Raw genomic sequence first — 17,809 nt, 5'->3', positions numbered from 1 at the left:
TGGTAACTATTCACAGGGGTGCGTATGGTATATGTATATTGGTTGACAAACATTAGGGGATTGGAAGTGTTTCTGGAATTGGGAGGGCAGAATGCGCATTTGGGTCCTTCTGAGTTTGGGGACCCAATAGGTCTCTTCTGAGAAAGATTTAAATGAAACATACTGCAGTTGTCTGAATTTGTGACAATGTTTGGAGAAAGGCCACTGTTGTTGTTGTTATATGTATCGTGGTGGTGACTAGGAGCCCCAGTGTTGGGCCAGGACTGCATTGGCACAGAACAGTCAGACAGTCCCTACTCCAAAGAGCTTACAGTCTAGTCTGCTGGGTTCTGCCTTGTGCCTTCTTTTCAGAGCACTGAGTAATCTACCTAGGGAGTGGTTCCTGAGTATTAAGAAATTCTCTGAGCAGTCATTTTCTACTGATTGTCTGCCAAAAGATAATTCAATATTTGTGCATGTTAAACTCTAAAGCCACTAGTGGCCTATGTGAATATTTGAAAAGTCTTCCCAGTTCACTTAGTGTGAAGGATACAAAGTAAATTTTTGTACTTATCTGTTGGAAAAGAGCAGGGCTGAGAATGTAAAATTATCAGGAAGAAGGATAGTGACACATTTAGACTACTAGTGTCATTATAGTGGAGTCGCATCATAAGCGCATTTAACTTATGTGATTTTAACTGTACGCGCTTGGCAAAACAAAAAAAGAGAAAAATAACAATTTAAATACTGTACCTGTAGTGAGGGCGATTCCGCCTGCCATTCCACTCAATGAGCGTTTGACTATATGCGATTTTCACCTTACGCACTGACTTCAGAACCTAACCCCCTGCGTAAGATGCGACTCCCCTGTACTCTTCTGGACTATGTCCAAAAAGTGAATTTTGGTGGCCATAGAAACTGCATATGAGAGTGTCCCAGGTGAACAGCAGAAGTAGGAGATGGAAAGAACAGATTTAGCAAGGCATGTGGGATCCACGTACCTTTTAACAATATAAAAAAAGAGAGATTTATAACCTACTTCATCTCTATATAACTCCTTAGATTTTTTTCTGTGCTGTCAAGGATATAGTACAGTCTAGGTCTTTTTTCCAGGTTAGCTGTATAAGCCTTGATTTGTTTCAAGGATCCTGTAGATTTATAAAATATTAATCTCAGAAGCTGTGTTGCATGAGTTACTTAAAGGTCTGATGAGAAAGGAAGTATTTCTTTTCAGTCTCAGTTGCATATTAAAATCAGATCTCTTTATGCAACCCCTCACCGGCATGTTAAAAATCGAGAATAATGAAACTCAATATTTATGTTGCAGTCATGCAAAGCAACACAATTTACCTGGTGATACATCATCTTCAGGTTAATGCCTTGCAAATATTAAGTTTCCCAAAAGATGCTTTCTTGCTTTGATCTTGAAATTAGAATTCTGTCAAATAGAGGACATGGAGCTGTTTTGCCTATGCAAGGTATTCCTTGTGTAGTGCTCCAAATGCAGTTATTTTGATTCATGTAGTGGATAGAGGATAAGGTTTTGAGGTTTTCAGACAGAGATAAAATTAGTGTTTGGCAACATCTGCATTAGTGAGCTTACAGCGGCACAGCTGAACCAACCCAGCTCTCCCGCCGACATAGCGCTTCTGTTGGTATATCTCATGTCGCTCAGGGTGTGTGTTTTTTCACACCCCTGAGCGACATATGTTATACCGACAAAAATGGTAGTGTAGCCTTTGTTGTTCATTAGAAAACACTGGAGTTCTCAAAACACATTGTGTCCTTTCAAAATAGAAGTGCAAAATTATTTCTTAGTCTCTGATTTGAAAATAAATAACATTGTGTGGGTATATCCTGCACTAATGGAGAGTCCCATTGAATCCCCTGGGTCCTCCCATGCGTAACCCGTGAAAGAACTGGGGCCTCAATCAAATCAAGTCTTCTCCATTAGATGTTTTGGGGTGGCTGTTTACCAGTGTTTTCTTGTCTTCACTGGTATGAGTTAGAGATTAGTTTCAACAGTAGCTGAGATCCTAGATATTTACTGACATTTGGGCTCCAATTTAAAGGGTATGGGGCTATGGAGAACCAGAGATGAAAAAGCAAGAGTTGGGACAATCCTGCCTAGTCCTTATCCTAAATTACAAGATGCCTAGTGGGGATACTATTTACTAGTATTCTGGCTAAGCAGATTTATAAAGAGTAGCTATTCATTTTTTAAAAATTTCATTCCAAACTATATATGTTTAAAAGCTGCAATAAGAAACTTCATCTGACCCAGTAGAAGGCTTTCTCGGTGTCAAGGGAAACAGTAAATGTGTAATAGTGACCAGGCTGAGTGGAGTCTTTGGAGCCTTCTTTAAATTGTAGCAGTTTTGGTTCAGAATACTTTTCACTTCTCTGTCACCTTTAATTAAAAAAATCTTAACAATCTTTACAACACCTCAGCCCCCTATGGTAAATACCCCCATTTTGCAGGCAGGTAAACTGAGACATAATTGGATAAAAAGTTACATTGGGAAGGGAGCAGAAAAATTATTTTTTTTCTAAAGTTTAAGTATTTAAAATGTGAAAAAAAGATTTTTATTAATGTGGACATGTGTGCTCCTAAGGCAGTTTCAACTTACCAAGATAATATTAGGTCAGCCCAAATTGGGAGCCTGGGCCTCGATTCATCCCTGCTAATTTCTAATTGGACCTCCTTTCCCCATGCATTAGAAACCGCTATACTGCTATTCAGAGTATGTGACCAAGAAATATGATGGCCCTCTTCAATTATGACAGTTTTATGCCAGCTCCTGACAGTATTTCAGAGAGTTTGTGTATGAACTCGCCTTCACGCTGGATATCCAGTGGGTCTTCTCTATAATATATAAACACAACCCTTAACCTCAGGGTAGAGTGAAATCTAGGTCCTCCCATATGAAAGCACATTGTATTATCATCTGAATCATTGGACTGGCCAGATGTTTTTTCTTTTTTTAATGAGATTTATTTTGACTTGAAGCCAAAATCAGTTGGCCTCACATCAAAGAACAATTTTCTGTTCAGAGATGTATGATAACAAAATTGTCAGGCTACAGCAGTGCAGCTTCTCAAACAGCAGATTGTCTAATGGTTGAAAAGATTATCACAAATATTCTCCACATTAAGTGACTCTATTACCTAAATTGCTTTCTTGTCTTATATAGATAGAACTTTGTCCAATGTGATGATCAACTACTGTATTTTGAAAAAATATTTTTTTTGCTTTTTTCCCCCCCAGCTTTGACTATAAGTGTAGCTGCTGAAGATGCAAAGGAACAGATTGAGCAACTGGTATCACAGGTAGTAAATTCTAATTCTGTCCCAGCAGTAATGTACTGTCTAGATTATAAAATCTTTGGGGCAGAGACTGTGGGTAAAATTCTGACCCCTTTGAACTCAGTGAGAGCTTTGTCATTGACTTCATTGGAGCCAGGACCTAATGCTGTCTTATTTTCTCTGGGGCACCTAGCACATCTTTAGTAATACCACTTTTCTAGAGCCTCTATCTTACAGCTTTTCCCACCCAAAGTTTTCTTAGAATGACCACAGCTAGTCCTATATTGATTTTATTCATTTCAGTCCCTTTCTTAAACTGGATCTAATATATTTTGATATTTTTATTTTAAGAGTCATAGCTTTATTTTATTTAACACATCAATTTTTCTAACAGAAATCTTGTAAAATTTGTTTCACAACTTAGACATAAATTTAGTATATATACAATTATAAATTGGCCTATGGAAGTCCCCAAATCTGCATTGCTGAGACCTGCAACTGTAAAATTCTTCCATTTTGTGGTACTGATCACATATTGTGGTAGCTGCTTTCCTACTCTGTCTTCCTCTTCTGTCTTGCCAGTTGATTATGTCAGTTAAAGTCTTTCATTATCACATGTTTAGGTAGGTTTTTTTGTACAGTAAGCAGTGTGCTTTGGCATGACAAGGAGTCATTCTATAAATAAAATTATTGTATTAAGTAATTGGAGGACAGAAATGTTTTTCCTTTCCAGTACTCATTTAAATGTAGAGTAAAAACCTTAATCTATATTTAAAATTTTATTTTTAGTAGTTAGTGTAAACAGATAGCAGTTATAATATAATAATATATGGAGATATACCTATCTCATAGAGCTGGAAAGGACCCCGAAAGGTCATTGAATCCAGCCCCCTGCCTTCACTAGCAGGACGAAGTACTGCTTTTGCCCCAGATCCCTAAGTGGCCCCCTCAAGGATTGAACTCACAACCCTGAGTTTAACAGGCCAATGCTTAAACCACTGAGCTATCCCAGTTCACAAAGTTATCTGACTAAATTTTGAACACCTAACACTATCAACACAGAGCTCCTCCAGTCTTCATTTTATATGTGTGTATGTATGTACACCTGCTTGGTTAGTGGGGATAGGAAGTGTTAAGTTTTACTTCTTTGTTGATTTTGAATAATATGGAATAACTTAAGGAGCAAATAGGTGCCTTTCTACTAAATTATATCTGACATATTTCTGTGCATGCCACTGTGCAAATAAAACTTGCATATCTAATTTTTACATTGTGAGAGCACCACATATGTAACTTTTAAGTTCAGGTAAAGCCATCCCTGCCCCCATTTAGTTGAATAACAAAATTGCTAGGGTTTGGGTTTAAAAAAACAAAACAAATCAGAACCAAAAGCTAATTAGTCAGGAATAGACTCTGTGAGCAATATTTACCTTTTATTCTTAATCATCTGAAGAATTTGCATCCAGTAATCTCTTGGCATCATCACAGTCAAAGAGCTCATTAATATATTTATAAATCTTAATTTTTGCTGGATATAAAATTGCTACTCCAGCATTAATCTTAATAAATTCAGATTTCTGAACCACAAACTTTTGATGTACTGACATACATGCATTCTGGTATGAAAGCTAAGTCATCATATTTTCATTACCATCAGTTGCTTTTTTGTTTGGCTACTTCCAATATAACTTCTCAGTCAAACGTAGAACTAAAAGAAACAATGGAAATCTTGCTTCTGTCACTTTCCAGAGTATGCTCTTTGCTTGTCATGCTCATTATGAAGTTCTTCCCATTAAGTTAGAATTCCAAAAACTTCACTCAAATTAATTTAATCCCTATAGAAGTGCTCTCTTGAGAATTCTGTAGATTGTAATCCTCTATTTATAGAACAGAAATGGCACAGGTGACAACTGTGCCAAGCTTCACCATACAACCTTGTGTGCTCACCAGTAAAAACTTGAATTACCTGGCAGTTTTGGACGACATTCCTGTACTTAAAATGACATACTGTAAATACTGTTCTATCAATTGATGATAAGCAACCACTATCTGTCTGTGACCCCTGAAAGAACTTGCTCTTTAGAGAAAATTCCTTAAGTGGCTTTTCTTTTAACATTGTGGATGAGGGCTAACTCAAGGTCAGAGAAGAGGCTACAAAGACCAATATTGCTCCCATTATGGAGGGCACCTGGGGGTATGTCTCATTGTAGCTGAGAGGGGTGATTCCCAGTGCAGGTAGACAGATTTGTGCCAGCTCACCTCAAGTTAGCATGGTTGGGCGGCTAGCTTGAGCTGCTGCCAGTGCTGCAATGTCCACACTGCTATTTTTAGCGTGCTAGTTTAAGGTGAGCAAGCTAGAGTGAGTCTGTCTACTTGCACCGGAAATCACCCCTCCCAGCTGTAGTGTAGAATATCTGAGAGTTAGAGGATGGCTTATTGGTAGGCTGAGAGGCACACGTCCAGGATAGAAGCATTATGGATTACAAATGAAATCCAACTTCTGTTTTGTTTATGTTCATGTGCAAGGCCTGTCTTTCTCCTTGGCTTATGAAATGTGTTGGGTATGCTAGGTGTTGGACTCTGGGGATTTTGTGTGTGGTTGATTAATTTGTTATATTTATGTTGAGGCTGTGTATTTGAGTTGATCTGGGGGAATTGTTGGGTCTGCTTATTTTAGTGTATTTTTAAAAAAACTGTTAAGGATGCCCAGAGAATTAGATGACTGCTCTTTTTATTATGTTTATAGATCAAACTAACAAATCAAATGCATAATGTTAGTGTTAATTTTAATTTTTAAAAAGAACAACCAACTGATATCAGGCTGTATGTCCAGAAAGGGTAAGTGTCTCCTCCAGATGCTCTCTGACAGCTGTGTCGGAGAGCAAGGTTATGTGTGCATCATACGTCTGCGTGGAAGGTCTGTCTTCAAAAGTCAGTGGCCTACTCTTCATGGCTATTCTGCCCTTGACTACTTTGCTGACAGTGTTACTGAGGGTGACAGTTGTGAAGGTGTGTTTTACAATGTGGATACCTGTTTTCTGGAAACTAGACTGATGCCTTGTCTTGACTACAAAATGAAGTCAAGATAAGTTAGGTTGACGTACAGCCACTGCAGTAATTACTGCAGTGGTTCATGACCACGCTATGCCCCCGCTGTCAGTGTTGTGTGTCCTCACCAGGAGTGCTTCCACTAACTTAACTGTGTGGAGTACTGTGGGGCACTGACAGCTGAAGCAGCCCTGCCCCAGAGTGGCTGGCTTCTGGCTGTGTAAATAACATAGTCTCTACACAGACAATGCGTTGCTCTAACTACATCAAGCTAAGTGCTATGCCTCTCGTGGAGGTGGAGTTATTAGGTTGGTGTAGTGGGCAATTTACATCAGTGGGAGCAATGTTGTAGCGTAGAAACTTACAGAATTAGATTGACGCAAGCTGCCTTAAGTTGACCTAACTCTATAGTGTAGGCCAAGCTTTGGACTACCAGCCCAGTTTGCGTCTCAGTCTCTCAGACACAGCTTTCATACATGTGTGATTTCCAGGCTTGGTTACTGTAACTCATATGTGGGTATGAAAGGTGGGGTCGGATTGAGGGAGAGATCCCCAACAAATCAACAAAGAATTAGATGGAGATAATGGGAAGGAGAAGAGGGATTTATAGTCAGAGCCCAAAGTTTTTGCACATGCAAAATAACACTAAATAAAATTTAAATCAATGTATACAAAGAATTAAAATGAAAAACTTACCCCGCAGTGATAGTTCCTGTGGCTATTGTCCCGTGAGGCTTGGCCTTGCTCCCCACTTCAGGAGTTGGTGAACTCCATACACAAGGTTGCAGTGCTGCTCAGCTTCGGTCTGGCCACCCCTCGCTTTGCAATCCCTCACCTCTCACCCTCAGAGCCTCCCATTCCCCCAGGGGCAGGACCTGACACGTCTCCCTTCCCTCTGTGGATAAAACAAAATTCCCCAAAAATAAAATGAAAAAAGATAAAGAATGTCATGGGGGGGGGGGCTATTTATAGTCAGGAATTAACAGACACAATGGTAGGGGAATTAAAAATAAGGTCACTATTTTACAATAAATAAACAGTACTTATGTACTTAGTCCGTTCCATCTGAGCATCTCAAAACACCTTATAAACAGTTAAACCTTATTCTATCTCTGTGAAATAGATATTGATCTTGATTTTACTTGTGGGGAAACTGAGGCATTGAAGAGGTGCTATCAGTGAGAAACTGTGCCCACTGGGACTTTTTTCTTTTTAGAACTTTTGTAGGAAGCCCAAGCTGCTATTAAACTTAGGCTAGTCTACACTGGCAACACTAAAACGTTGCTGCAGCAGTGCTTTAACGTGGCTTGTGTGGTCGCGGCAGAGCGCTCTTTAAAAAAACCACCTCCATGAGGGGCGTAGCTACCAGCGCTGGTGCACTGTCTAGACTGGCATGTTACAGCGCTGAAACTTGTTGCTCTCAGGCGGGTGTTTTTTCACACTTCTGAGTGAGAAAGTTGCAGCACTGTAAATTGCCAGTGTAGACAAGCCCCTAGTCTCTATCAGCCAGCTGAGCTCAAGCACACACTCTTTTGAATCAATCTTCAACTTGTTCAGAATCAGTTGAATAAGCTCCCCAGATATTTTTAGAACTTACGTCTTGGTTTCCTCGGTGATGCTGTAATGTCACTACTCTGTTTCTAAGCATGCAGCTAAAATTCCATCACAAATGTGTATGATAACATGAAATTATGGGGATTTATTTTGGCAGCTGCAGCAGCCTTTTTGTATTTCTTTGAACTCTGTGGTGTAACTTGGATTTAGGGGTTTTCTTTAAGAATGTTGTTTATCTCAATATGCAATGTAGTTATAGCTCTGTCAGTCCCAGGATATTAGAGAGACAAGGTGAGTGAAGTAATATATTTAATTGGACCAGCTTCTGTTGGTGAGAGAGACAATTTTTCAAGCTTACATAAAACTCTTCTTCAGGTCTGGGTAAGGTATTTCCAGCATCACAGCACAAGGCAAGGTGGAACAGAGGGTTTAGTTTAAGTAGTTAGCACATATTGTAAGGGAACATTCGAGGTAAAGTGGTCCGTTAACATCTCCACAGTCATAAGACAAAAAGAGGGGTTTAGTGGATTACAGATTTTTGTAATAACCCATAAATTCAGTGTTTCTGTTCAGTCCATGATTTTTAGTGTCTGTCAGAGTACATACGCTCCCAGGCTCATCTTTTGAAAGTGCGGTGTAAGTTTCCTTTGAAGATGAGGACTCATATGTCAGATATAGAGTGATCGCTCTCTGAAAAGTGTTCACCAACCAGTGATGTGGTGTTTTTGTCTTATTTTCCTATGAGAGTTCATTCGAGAGCATAGTGATTGTCTGGTTTCACCCACATAGTTGTTGAGGTAGGCTTCTCACAGATCAAGACACATCAACTGGAGAAGAAGCAGGATATGAGTCAACAGTGTGTCCTTGTTGCCAAGAAGGCTAACGGCACATTGGGCTGCATTAGTAGGAGCATTGCCCGCAGATTGAGGGAAGTGATTATTCCTCTCTATTTAGCTCTGGTGAGGCCACATCTGGAGCATTGCATCCAGTTTTGGGCCCCCCACTACAGAAAGGAGGTGGACAAATTGGAGTCCAGCAGAGGGCAATGAAAATGATTAGGGGGCTGTGGCACATGGTTTATGAGGAGAGGCTGACGAAATTGGGGTTATTTAGTCTGCAGAAGAGAAGAGTGGGGGGCGGGAATTTGATAGCAGCCTTCAATTTCCAAAGAGGATGGAGCTAGGCTGTTCTCAGTGGTGACACATGACAGAACAAGGAGCAATGGTCTCAAGTTGCAGTGGAGGAGATCTAGGTTGGATATTAGGAAAAACTATTTCACTAGGAGGGTAGTGACGCACTGGAATGGGTTACCTAGGGAGGTGGTGGAATCTCCATCCTTAGAGGTTTTTAAGGCCTGGCTTGACAAAGCCCTGGCTGGGATGATTTAGTTGGGGTTGGTCCTGCTTTGAGTAGGGGGTTGGACTAGATGACCTCCTGAGGTCTCTTCCAACCCTAATCTTCTATGATTCTAACTCAAAGCGGCATTAGACCCTGCCAGATCAACAGATTCAAAACCAACAAGGAGTCTGGTGGCACCTTAAAGACTAACAGATTTATTTGGGCATAAGCTTTCGTGGATAAAAACCTCACTTCTTCAGATGCATGGATTCAAAACCTGCACTCCTATCTCATCTGCTGCAATGTTCAACACACCTTTCAAGATCCATGGGTTCTATACATGCCTATCACAACATGTGGTGTACCATATCCAGTGCACTAAATGCTCCTGTGGGTATCACCCACTATGTGGGTGAAATCAGATAATTACTATACCCTCAAATTACACAGGAAAATAAGACAAAAACACCACGTCACTTGTGAGTGAACACTTTTCATGTGCCAGCAATGCCCTTCTGCCATGTACATTGGCCAAACTGGACGGTCTCTATGCAAAAGAATAAATGGACACTGTGACACTCTGTAGCTCGGGGGAATACCCTACACCCCCATGTTCATCTTTATAAAATGATTGTGTGGTATCCAATGCAAAGTTTGTCATGTTGGGTGTCTTCAGAAGGTTCATAATGCACTGAGCATGGTTGTTAGAGTGATGTTATAGTAATTGTTACAGTAATGTTATAGTAAGGTTATAGGTTATAATTTCATGTATATAGTTATGAGTCTGAAAATGTCTCCTCATGTCTTAAAGCAAGCCCATGCAAAAACTCGCCAAGAGCAGAGAGGCAGTTCACACCTTGTCAGGGCATGGATGGGACAAACCCAGCCCAGCCTCACAGGAACAATGGACACTGGCTTAGGCAGCAACAAAAGAATCTGTTAGACCCTCAAGGGAGTCAACCCCTTCCTTTTGGCAGTTTGGGACTCTGATGAGGTAATGCTCACCTGACTCTGAAGCAAGGGAAGGGGGCAAAGCCAAGAGGAAAGAAAGGACATGATAAAAGGGAGAGACATTTTGCCATGCTCTCTCTCTTCCACCTACATCTACAGACACCACCGCCACCAAGCGACTGAAGCGCTGATCAAAGGGGGGAGCCTGACTGAAAAGTAACCAGCCAGCCTGTGGTGAGAAACACCTAAGATTGTAAGGACATTGAAAGTGTTAAGATCAGCTTAGAATGCCTTTTGCTTTTATTTCATTGACCAAATCTGACTTGCTATACTTTGACTTATAATCACTTAAGATCTATCTTTATAGTTAATAAATTTGTTTGTTTATTCTACCTGAAGCAGTGTGTTTTGGTTTGAAGTGTGTCAGAGGCTCCCCTTGGAATAACAAGCCTGGTACATATCAATTTCTTTGTTAAATTGACTAACTTATGTAAGTTTGCAGCGTCCAGTGGGCATAACCGGACACTGCAAGACGGAGGTTTCTAGGGTTGTTTCTGGGACCAGAGATATTGCCTAGTGTCATTCGCTTGCAAGTAGCTGGGAGCAGCTTACATGCCAGAGGCTGTGCATGATCAGCCTAGGAGTGGGGGTTCTCACAGCAGAGCAGGGTAAGGCTGGCTCCCAGAGGCAAGGATTGTAGAGGCCTAGCAGATCACCGGTCCAGATAACACCAGAGGGGTACATCACAGACACAAATCAGACATCAAGAATTGTATCGTTCAAAAACCAGTAGAAGAGCACTTCAGTCTCCCTGGACATTCAATAACAGACTTAAAAGTCGTAATTCTTCAACAAAAAAAAACTTCAAAAACAAACTTCAACAAGAAACTGCAGAACTGGAATTAATTTGCAAACTTGACACCATCAAATTAAGCCTGAATAAAGACTGGGAGTGGCTGGGTCACTACAAAAAATAATTTTCCCTCTGTTGATATTCACCCCTTCTTGTCAACTGTTGGGAATGGGTCACTTCCACCCTAATTGAATTGGCCTCGTCAGCACTGACCCCCAACTTGGTAAGGCAACTCCTATCTTGTCATGTGCTGTATATTTATACCTGCTTACCATATTTTCCACTCCATGCACTTGATGAAGTGGATTATATCCCACGAAAGTTTATGCCCAAATACATTTGTTAGCCTCTAACGTGCCACAAGGACTCCTCATTGTTTTTTCACAGAGCGATCACTATATCTGACCTATCTGTCCTCCTCCTCAAAGGAAATTTACACAACGCTTTCAAAAGACAAGCCTGGGAGCTTAAATTCATTACTCTGATAGACCCTAAAAATCATTCACTGAACAGAGACACTTAATTTATGGGTTATTACAACAATCTGTAATCCACTAAACCCCTCTTTTTGTCCCATGACTGCAGAGGTGTTAACGGACCACTTTACCTTGAATGTTCCCTTACAATATGTGCTAACTATTTAAGCTAAACCCTCTGTTCCACCTTGCATTATCCTGTGATGCTGGAAGTACCTTCCCCAGACCTGAAAAGGGGCTCTGTGGCTTGAAAGGTTCTCTCTCGCTCACCAACAGAAATTGGTCCAATAAAAGGTATTACCTCATCCACCTTGTTTATCTCAATAGACATGTGGTAGCTGATCACATATGTATGAGGTGTTCCTGAATTTGCTATGATTTTTCTGTATTTTGTACCTTTTTATATGTTTAGTCACAATTGGTATCCACGAAGGACATTTTAAAAAAAAAAGTAAAATGCTTACAGTAATAACAAATACCTTTTATAATTTGTATAGATTTGTAAGAAATAAGCATTATATAATGCTTTTCAGTAATTCTTTAAATTTGCAAATACCTTGCTTCAGTCATTGTATGACCATGTAGAAAATGTCCTTATTCTATAGCTGTCCCTGAGGGTTGAAAAACTTGTTAGGTTTTTTTTATCCTAGAGTGTGTTAAAACATGCTAAGAATTCAGATAGAACCTGCTGAACACTTCATTATTTAGATCTCTGTATGCAAACATTAGGATTTTTGTCGGCATCCTCATGTTTTTTTCTTTTCTTAAAACAGGAGTCTGAAAAAAGTGGAAAATCAAATAAAATAAACATAGGTAAGTAAACAAATTCTTCTTAGTCAAAGCTATAGTAGTCCCATATTGAAATGTATATATCCTCATGTTCTGTCAGTGATCTTGTGTAATGCTTATTTTCTGTTTACTTATAGCTGCTTTACTAGTAAAGTACAGTTATGCTTAGATTATGCTTAACCATGATAGTGAATCTGTAATGGGCGACCCCGGTCGAGTGTGTGCGTGCCTGCAGTTTCTCAATTTCTAGGCTCACAGTGACCCCTGAGTTGCTGGGCTTGTCAGGCGGGTCTTTGGTGACTCAGCCCTCCCACTAAGTCACACACACAATCTGTTTGCAAACAAACAAACTCTTTCTGGGGTGTAAGTCCAAAAAGTCCTACAGCCTCCCCGGGCTCAGTCCTTTAACAATCCGACTGGGCCCATCACGATACCCCTCTGTTGGCAATGTCTCTTTAGCTCTCCCCGGGCTCTGGTCCTCAGTCTGACCAACAGGTCCTATCTCAATACACTCGTTCGTCAGTTAATGTGTGAAGGTGCTTGCTCTGGATGGAACAGACCCCCCCAGGGCTTCATCCCTGGAGGCTCTTCACTTGCCCTTTAGTTCTGTGACCCCAGCTCTCCAGCTGGGTCAATCTCAGTTCAGCCCCCTTCCAGGGGAGGCCGTAACAGGTCCACGTACAGTCCCTTCCCTGGGCCTGTCTAAACTCTCTTCTCTCAGGGCAAAGCCACTTCCCCAATGGCTGTTTGGAGTGGGGGGAGAGACCCTGGCCCACCCACTACTCCAGGTCCCAGCCCTCTAAGGGTACATCTACACTACAGCGGGGAGTCGATTTAAGATACGCAAATTCAGCTACGTGAATAGCGTAGCTGAATTCGACGTATTGCAGCCGACTTACCCCGTTGTGAGGACGGCGGCAAAATCGACTTCTGCCGCTTTTTGTCGGCGGCGCTTACTACCACCTCTGCTGGTGGAGTTAGAGCGCCGATTCGGGGATCGATTGTCGCGTCCCGTTGGGACGCGATAAATCGATCCCCCAGAGGTCGATTTCTACCCGCCGATTCAGGCAGGTAGTATAGACCAGACCTAAGTAGCAGCCACAAGCCATGTCCCTTTAACTAATTACATTTCCTTGGGCCACTTCCCTGTAATTGAGTCTTGGTAGCCATCCAGAAACTATACCCCTAGTAAGAAAGACCAGTCCTTGTTGCTCCCGACACCATTGGCAGGAGGATTACAGGCACTATTAATTTTCTTAAAATCCATTTTCCTAGACTCAGAATCCAAGAATGTGTGTCATAAATATTTGGCTTTGGTCTTCTGTTATGCCATCGCAAATCAATGAGCAAAAGCAGTAACAGCAAGTTTTGTTTCATACCTTTGTATTTACAGCAATAATAGGTTTGGCATGAGAACGATACCAGTTCTTTTTCAGCAGCTTCCCAAGAACTTGGTGACTGAGCACTGCTTCAAGACACTAAGGACACCAACCTGAAGATGACACCCAGCATCACCTTCATAACAAACTGTAAAGAACTCCAGCCCATTAGAGCCTCTTATTTGAGGCCACAAATATGCTGTAATTTGATGAGATTCAATCAAACAAAAAACTCTAGCTCTTAACACCCACAAACATTAGGAGAATAAAGGAGGACTCAAACGTTATCTAAATTTTGTGCTTGGAGCTTATATCTAACTTGAAGTACCACATACTCCCCCTACACCTCAAAATTTACCCTCACTTTTCACACGCTCCAATATCCTGGCCATAAAAAAAAAAGATATGAATACCAAATAGTGCATTTATATTGGAGCGTGTGAAAAGTGAGGGTAAATTTTGAGGTGTAGGGGGAGTATGTGGTACTTCAAGTTAGATATAAGCTCCAAGCACAAAATTTAGATAACGTTTGAGTCCTCCTTTATTCTCCTAATGTTTGTGGGTGTTAAGAGCTAGAGTTTTTTGTTTGATTGAATCTCATCAAATTACAGCATATTTGTGGCCTCAAATAAGAGGCTCTAATGGGCTGGAGTTCTTTACAGTTTGTTATGAAGGTGATGCTGGGTGTCATCTTCAGGTTGGTGTCCTTAGTGTCTTGAAGCAGTGCTCAGTCACCAAGTTCTTGGGAAGCTGCTGAAAAAGAACTGGTATCGTTCTCATGCCAAACCTATTATTGCTGTAAATACAAAGGTATGAAACAAAACTTGCTGTTACTGCTTTTGCTCATTGATTTGCGATGGCATAACAGAAGACCAAAGCCAAATATTTATGACACACATTCTTGGATTCTGAGTCTAGGAAAATGGATTTTAAGAAAATTAATAGTGCCTGTAATCCTCCTGCCAATGGTGTCGGGAGCAACAAGGACTGGTCTTTCTTACTAGGGGGTTCTCTACAGTTGGCTTAACTATGGCTTGAGCCCCCACCCAGTGACCTGGGAACCATGCTGGGCATCTTTGATAGGCAAATCTGTACCTGCTCGCAAGCACATTCAAGAGAGGTTTAAAGAAAGGAACTCTATTGGTGGAAAGAAAGGAAAAGGTCAGGCTGAACTGGGACAAACATTGCAATTTAACACCTGCTACTTCGGTGTGCATAAATCACAGTCCTGAATAATGGAGCGTGTAGGCGCCGACTCCGTGGGTGCTCTGGGGCTGGAGCACCCATGGGGAAAAAAATGGTGGGTGCTGAGCACCCACCGGCAGCCCCCTATGAACGGCTCTCCCTCCCCACAGTGCCTCCTGCGCCCCCGGTGGACCCCGCCGATCAGCACATCCCCCTCCTCCCAGTGTTTTGCACTTTCAGGAAATGCTGTGCGGGGAGGAGCAAGGGCGCAGCATGTCAGGGGAGGGGGCGGAACTGAGCAGGGAGGAGGCGGGACGGGAAGAGGTGGGGCAGGGGCTGAGTGGGGATGGGAAGAAGCAGGGTGAAGGTGAGGTATTGGGGGGAAGGATGGAGTGGGGGCAGGGCCTGGACGGAGCCGAGGGGAGCACATTTAGAAACTCGGCGCTTATGATTGAGCCCTGAGTGGCTGGTGCAGTTTTCCTGCCTCCCAACTTCCCCATAGTTCAAGGGTCCAGGAGTTACAGGAAAATCAAGGTCCCTGTTTCTTGGGCAGCTTTGGGTCTTTACCACCTTTCCTGCTGTAATAATTTCAGCAGCTAGGACAAGGAGATCTCACCAGAATCTTTAGGCCTGTGTAGACTGGAAACTCCTTTGCTTTACTATAGTCCAGGGGTAGGCAACCTTTCAGAAGTGGTGTGCCGAGTCTTCATTTATTCACTTTAATTTAAGATTTCGCGTGCCGGTAATACATTTTAATGTTTTTTTTAGAAGGGGTCTCTCTCTAAGTATATTATATAACTAAACTATTGTTGTATGTAAAGTAAACAAGGTTTTCAAAATGTTTAAGAAGCTTCATTTAAAATTAAATTAAAATGCTGATCTTACGTCACCAGCCTGCTCAGCCCGCTGGGTGGGGGGTTCAGGGCCGAGGGCTGGGTGTTGTGGGGGGACTCGAGGTCAGGGCAGAGGGCTGGGGGGTGTGGAGGTGCAGGGCAGAAGGCTGGGTGTTGGGCAACTCGAGGTCAGGGCAGAGGGCTGGGGTGTGTGTGGGGGGGTGCAGGGCAGAGGGATGGGTGTGTGTTGGGGTGGGGAGGTGCAGGGCAGAAGACTGGGGTGCTCGGCTCGTGGGGGTGCTCCCAGCCCCCTGCCCTGAGCGGCTCATGGCAGGGGGATGGGAGGGATATGACCTGTTCCACCCCCTTCCCCCAGGCCCGGCCCTACCTCTCTCTGCCTGCTCTATGGCGCAGCCAGCACGCTGCGCTCGGCTCTGCTCCTCTGGAAGGAGGAGGGGCCGGAATGCACCACATTGTGCGAAGAAACGGGGGAGAAGGGAAGCTTGGCTGCCGCAGGACCAAGCTTCTGCCTCCTGCCCCCGCAGGGGAGAGTAGTGGACGGGGGGGCTGAGTGGGGCGGGGGACCGGGACCCCCCACACTGCTCTCCCCTGCAGGGGCAGGAGGCAGAAGCTTGATCCTGCGGCAGCCAAGCTTCCCCCTCCCCCTTCTTCCCACAGCATGGTGCATTCCGGCCCCTCCACCCCTCTTCCTCCTCCTCCTCCTCTCGGTGGGCTGCAGCATGCCACTCAGATCGGCTCGCGTGCTGTAGGTTGCCGACCCCTGCTATAGTCCTCACAACTGCTCTATATGCTTTTTCCTGCTGGAGGTTGTTGGTGGGCCAAGCTGCCACTTTACTCACTGCTGGCCAGGTGACTGGAACTGTGACTGGGCTCTGTCTTCTACTTGCCCCTGGCCAGGTTACTGGAACCATTGTTGAGCTCTCTCTACGTAAGGCAACTGCAGCTCTCAGCTCATCTGTTTTAGGAGCAAAGGGATCAGTGACTAATTCTAAGGGACACAGTAGAATACCTACTGCCCGGAGGAATATTTCCACTAACAAGCCAGGAATGTGCAGTCTCTCTCCCCTTGAACTTAGGCTTTACCTAGGGCCTCTTACCCAGGCTTGGCAAACATCAGTCTTCACCAGTGTGACCCCAAACCCAGGTTTTGCCCAGGTGGTTCCCAACAGGTTAATCTCCAAAATTTTGGTTCCAAGTACATAATGTAGGCGAATTATATGCCAGTGTCTTCAAATTAGCCACAGCTAATATGTAAGCGAATTACTTCCTTGGTCAGTCAACTTCCCTTGCACTCCAGCAGATGACAGAAAAGAATACAGTTCATATTTAAATGAGGTACTGCCTTGCCCAGTGGACTTCCCTTGCTCTCCAGCTCACCCAGTTACCTCCCTTTTCTTATACGCTTCTGGCCGCTGGGCTTCCACTCACCTCCCATCCAGAAATTTGCAGTCCACGCAGATGAAATCAATGTATAATTACACATTTTCAACATTACTTCTGGGGGAATTTTGCAGTACTGCGTGTGCACTTAATTAATGAGCCCCACAGATTTTTTTTTTTTTTGCGCAAAAAAAAAAAGTTGCTGCTGAAATGTTGCTGCAGTCCCGCCTTTTGCCCACCAGAGGGCACTGTGGCGATAGAACGGAGCAGCAACTCCCTGCCAGCAAGGGAAAAGAGAGCCTGCAGTGCTTTCTTCACAGCAGACCGGGTCAAGAGACGGGCTATGGGGGGACAGACATCATGGGGTGCTTGGGAGGGCCAGACAGGAGCTCATCAGAGCTAGTGGGGGAGGGCGAACTGGGGCAGGGGCTGAATGGGAGTGGAGGCACAGGGCCACGGGGAGAAGGGAGGTGCAGAGACACACGGGGACAGGGGGAGGGGGTACAGGGACATGGAGGGAGAGGCTGGGTGGGGGCACAGACACACATGTGGATGGGGGAGGGGGTACAGAGCCACATAGGGATGGAGGGAGTGGGTATCTGAGTGGGGTGGAGGGACACGTGGACAGGGGGTGCAAGGACACATGGGGATAGGGGCAGATGTGCCTGACTGAATGGGAGAGGCTAGAGGTCAGCCAGGGTCTGCATGGGGGAAGCT

General features: G+C 43.4%; 1 protein-coding gene across 3 annotated transcripts in view; it reads left to right on the top strand.

Annotated features, from left to right (window-relative positions):
* Window positions 1-17,809, top strand: part of B3GLCT (beta 3-glucosyltransferase) — a 134,949-nt gene that overhangs the window by 3,892 nt on the left and 113,248 nt on the right. For all 3 annotated transcript variants that reach the window (XM_054015349.1, XM_054015350.1, XM_054015348.1), the window contains exons 2-3: window positions 3,248-3,309; window positions 12,279-12,318. In XM_054015349.1, coding sequence (XP_053871324.1) covers window positions 3,248-3,309; window positions 12,279-12,318 — 102 coding nt within the window. The remainder of the gene's footprint in view (window positions 1-3,247; window positions 3,310-12,278; window positions 12,319-17,809) is intronic.

This window comes from Malaclemys terrapin, chromosome 1, assembly GCF_027887155.1.
Source record: "Malaclemys terrapin pileata isolate rMalTer1 chromosome 1, rMalTer1.hap1, whole genome shotgun sequence".
Classification (NCBI taxonomy): domain Eukaryota; kingdom Metazoa; phylum Chordata; order Testudines; family Emydidae; genus Malaclemys; species Malaclemys terrapin.
Note: the sequence above shows the minus strand (reverse complement) of the source record. Positions and strands in the feature narration are given on the sequence as shown.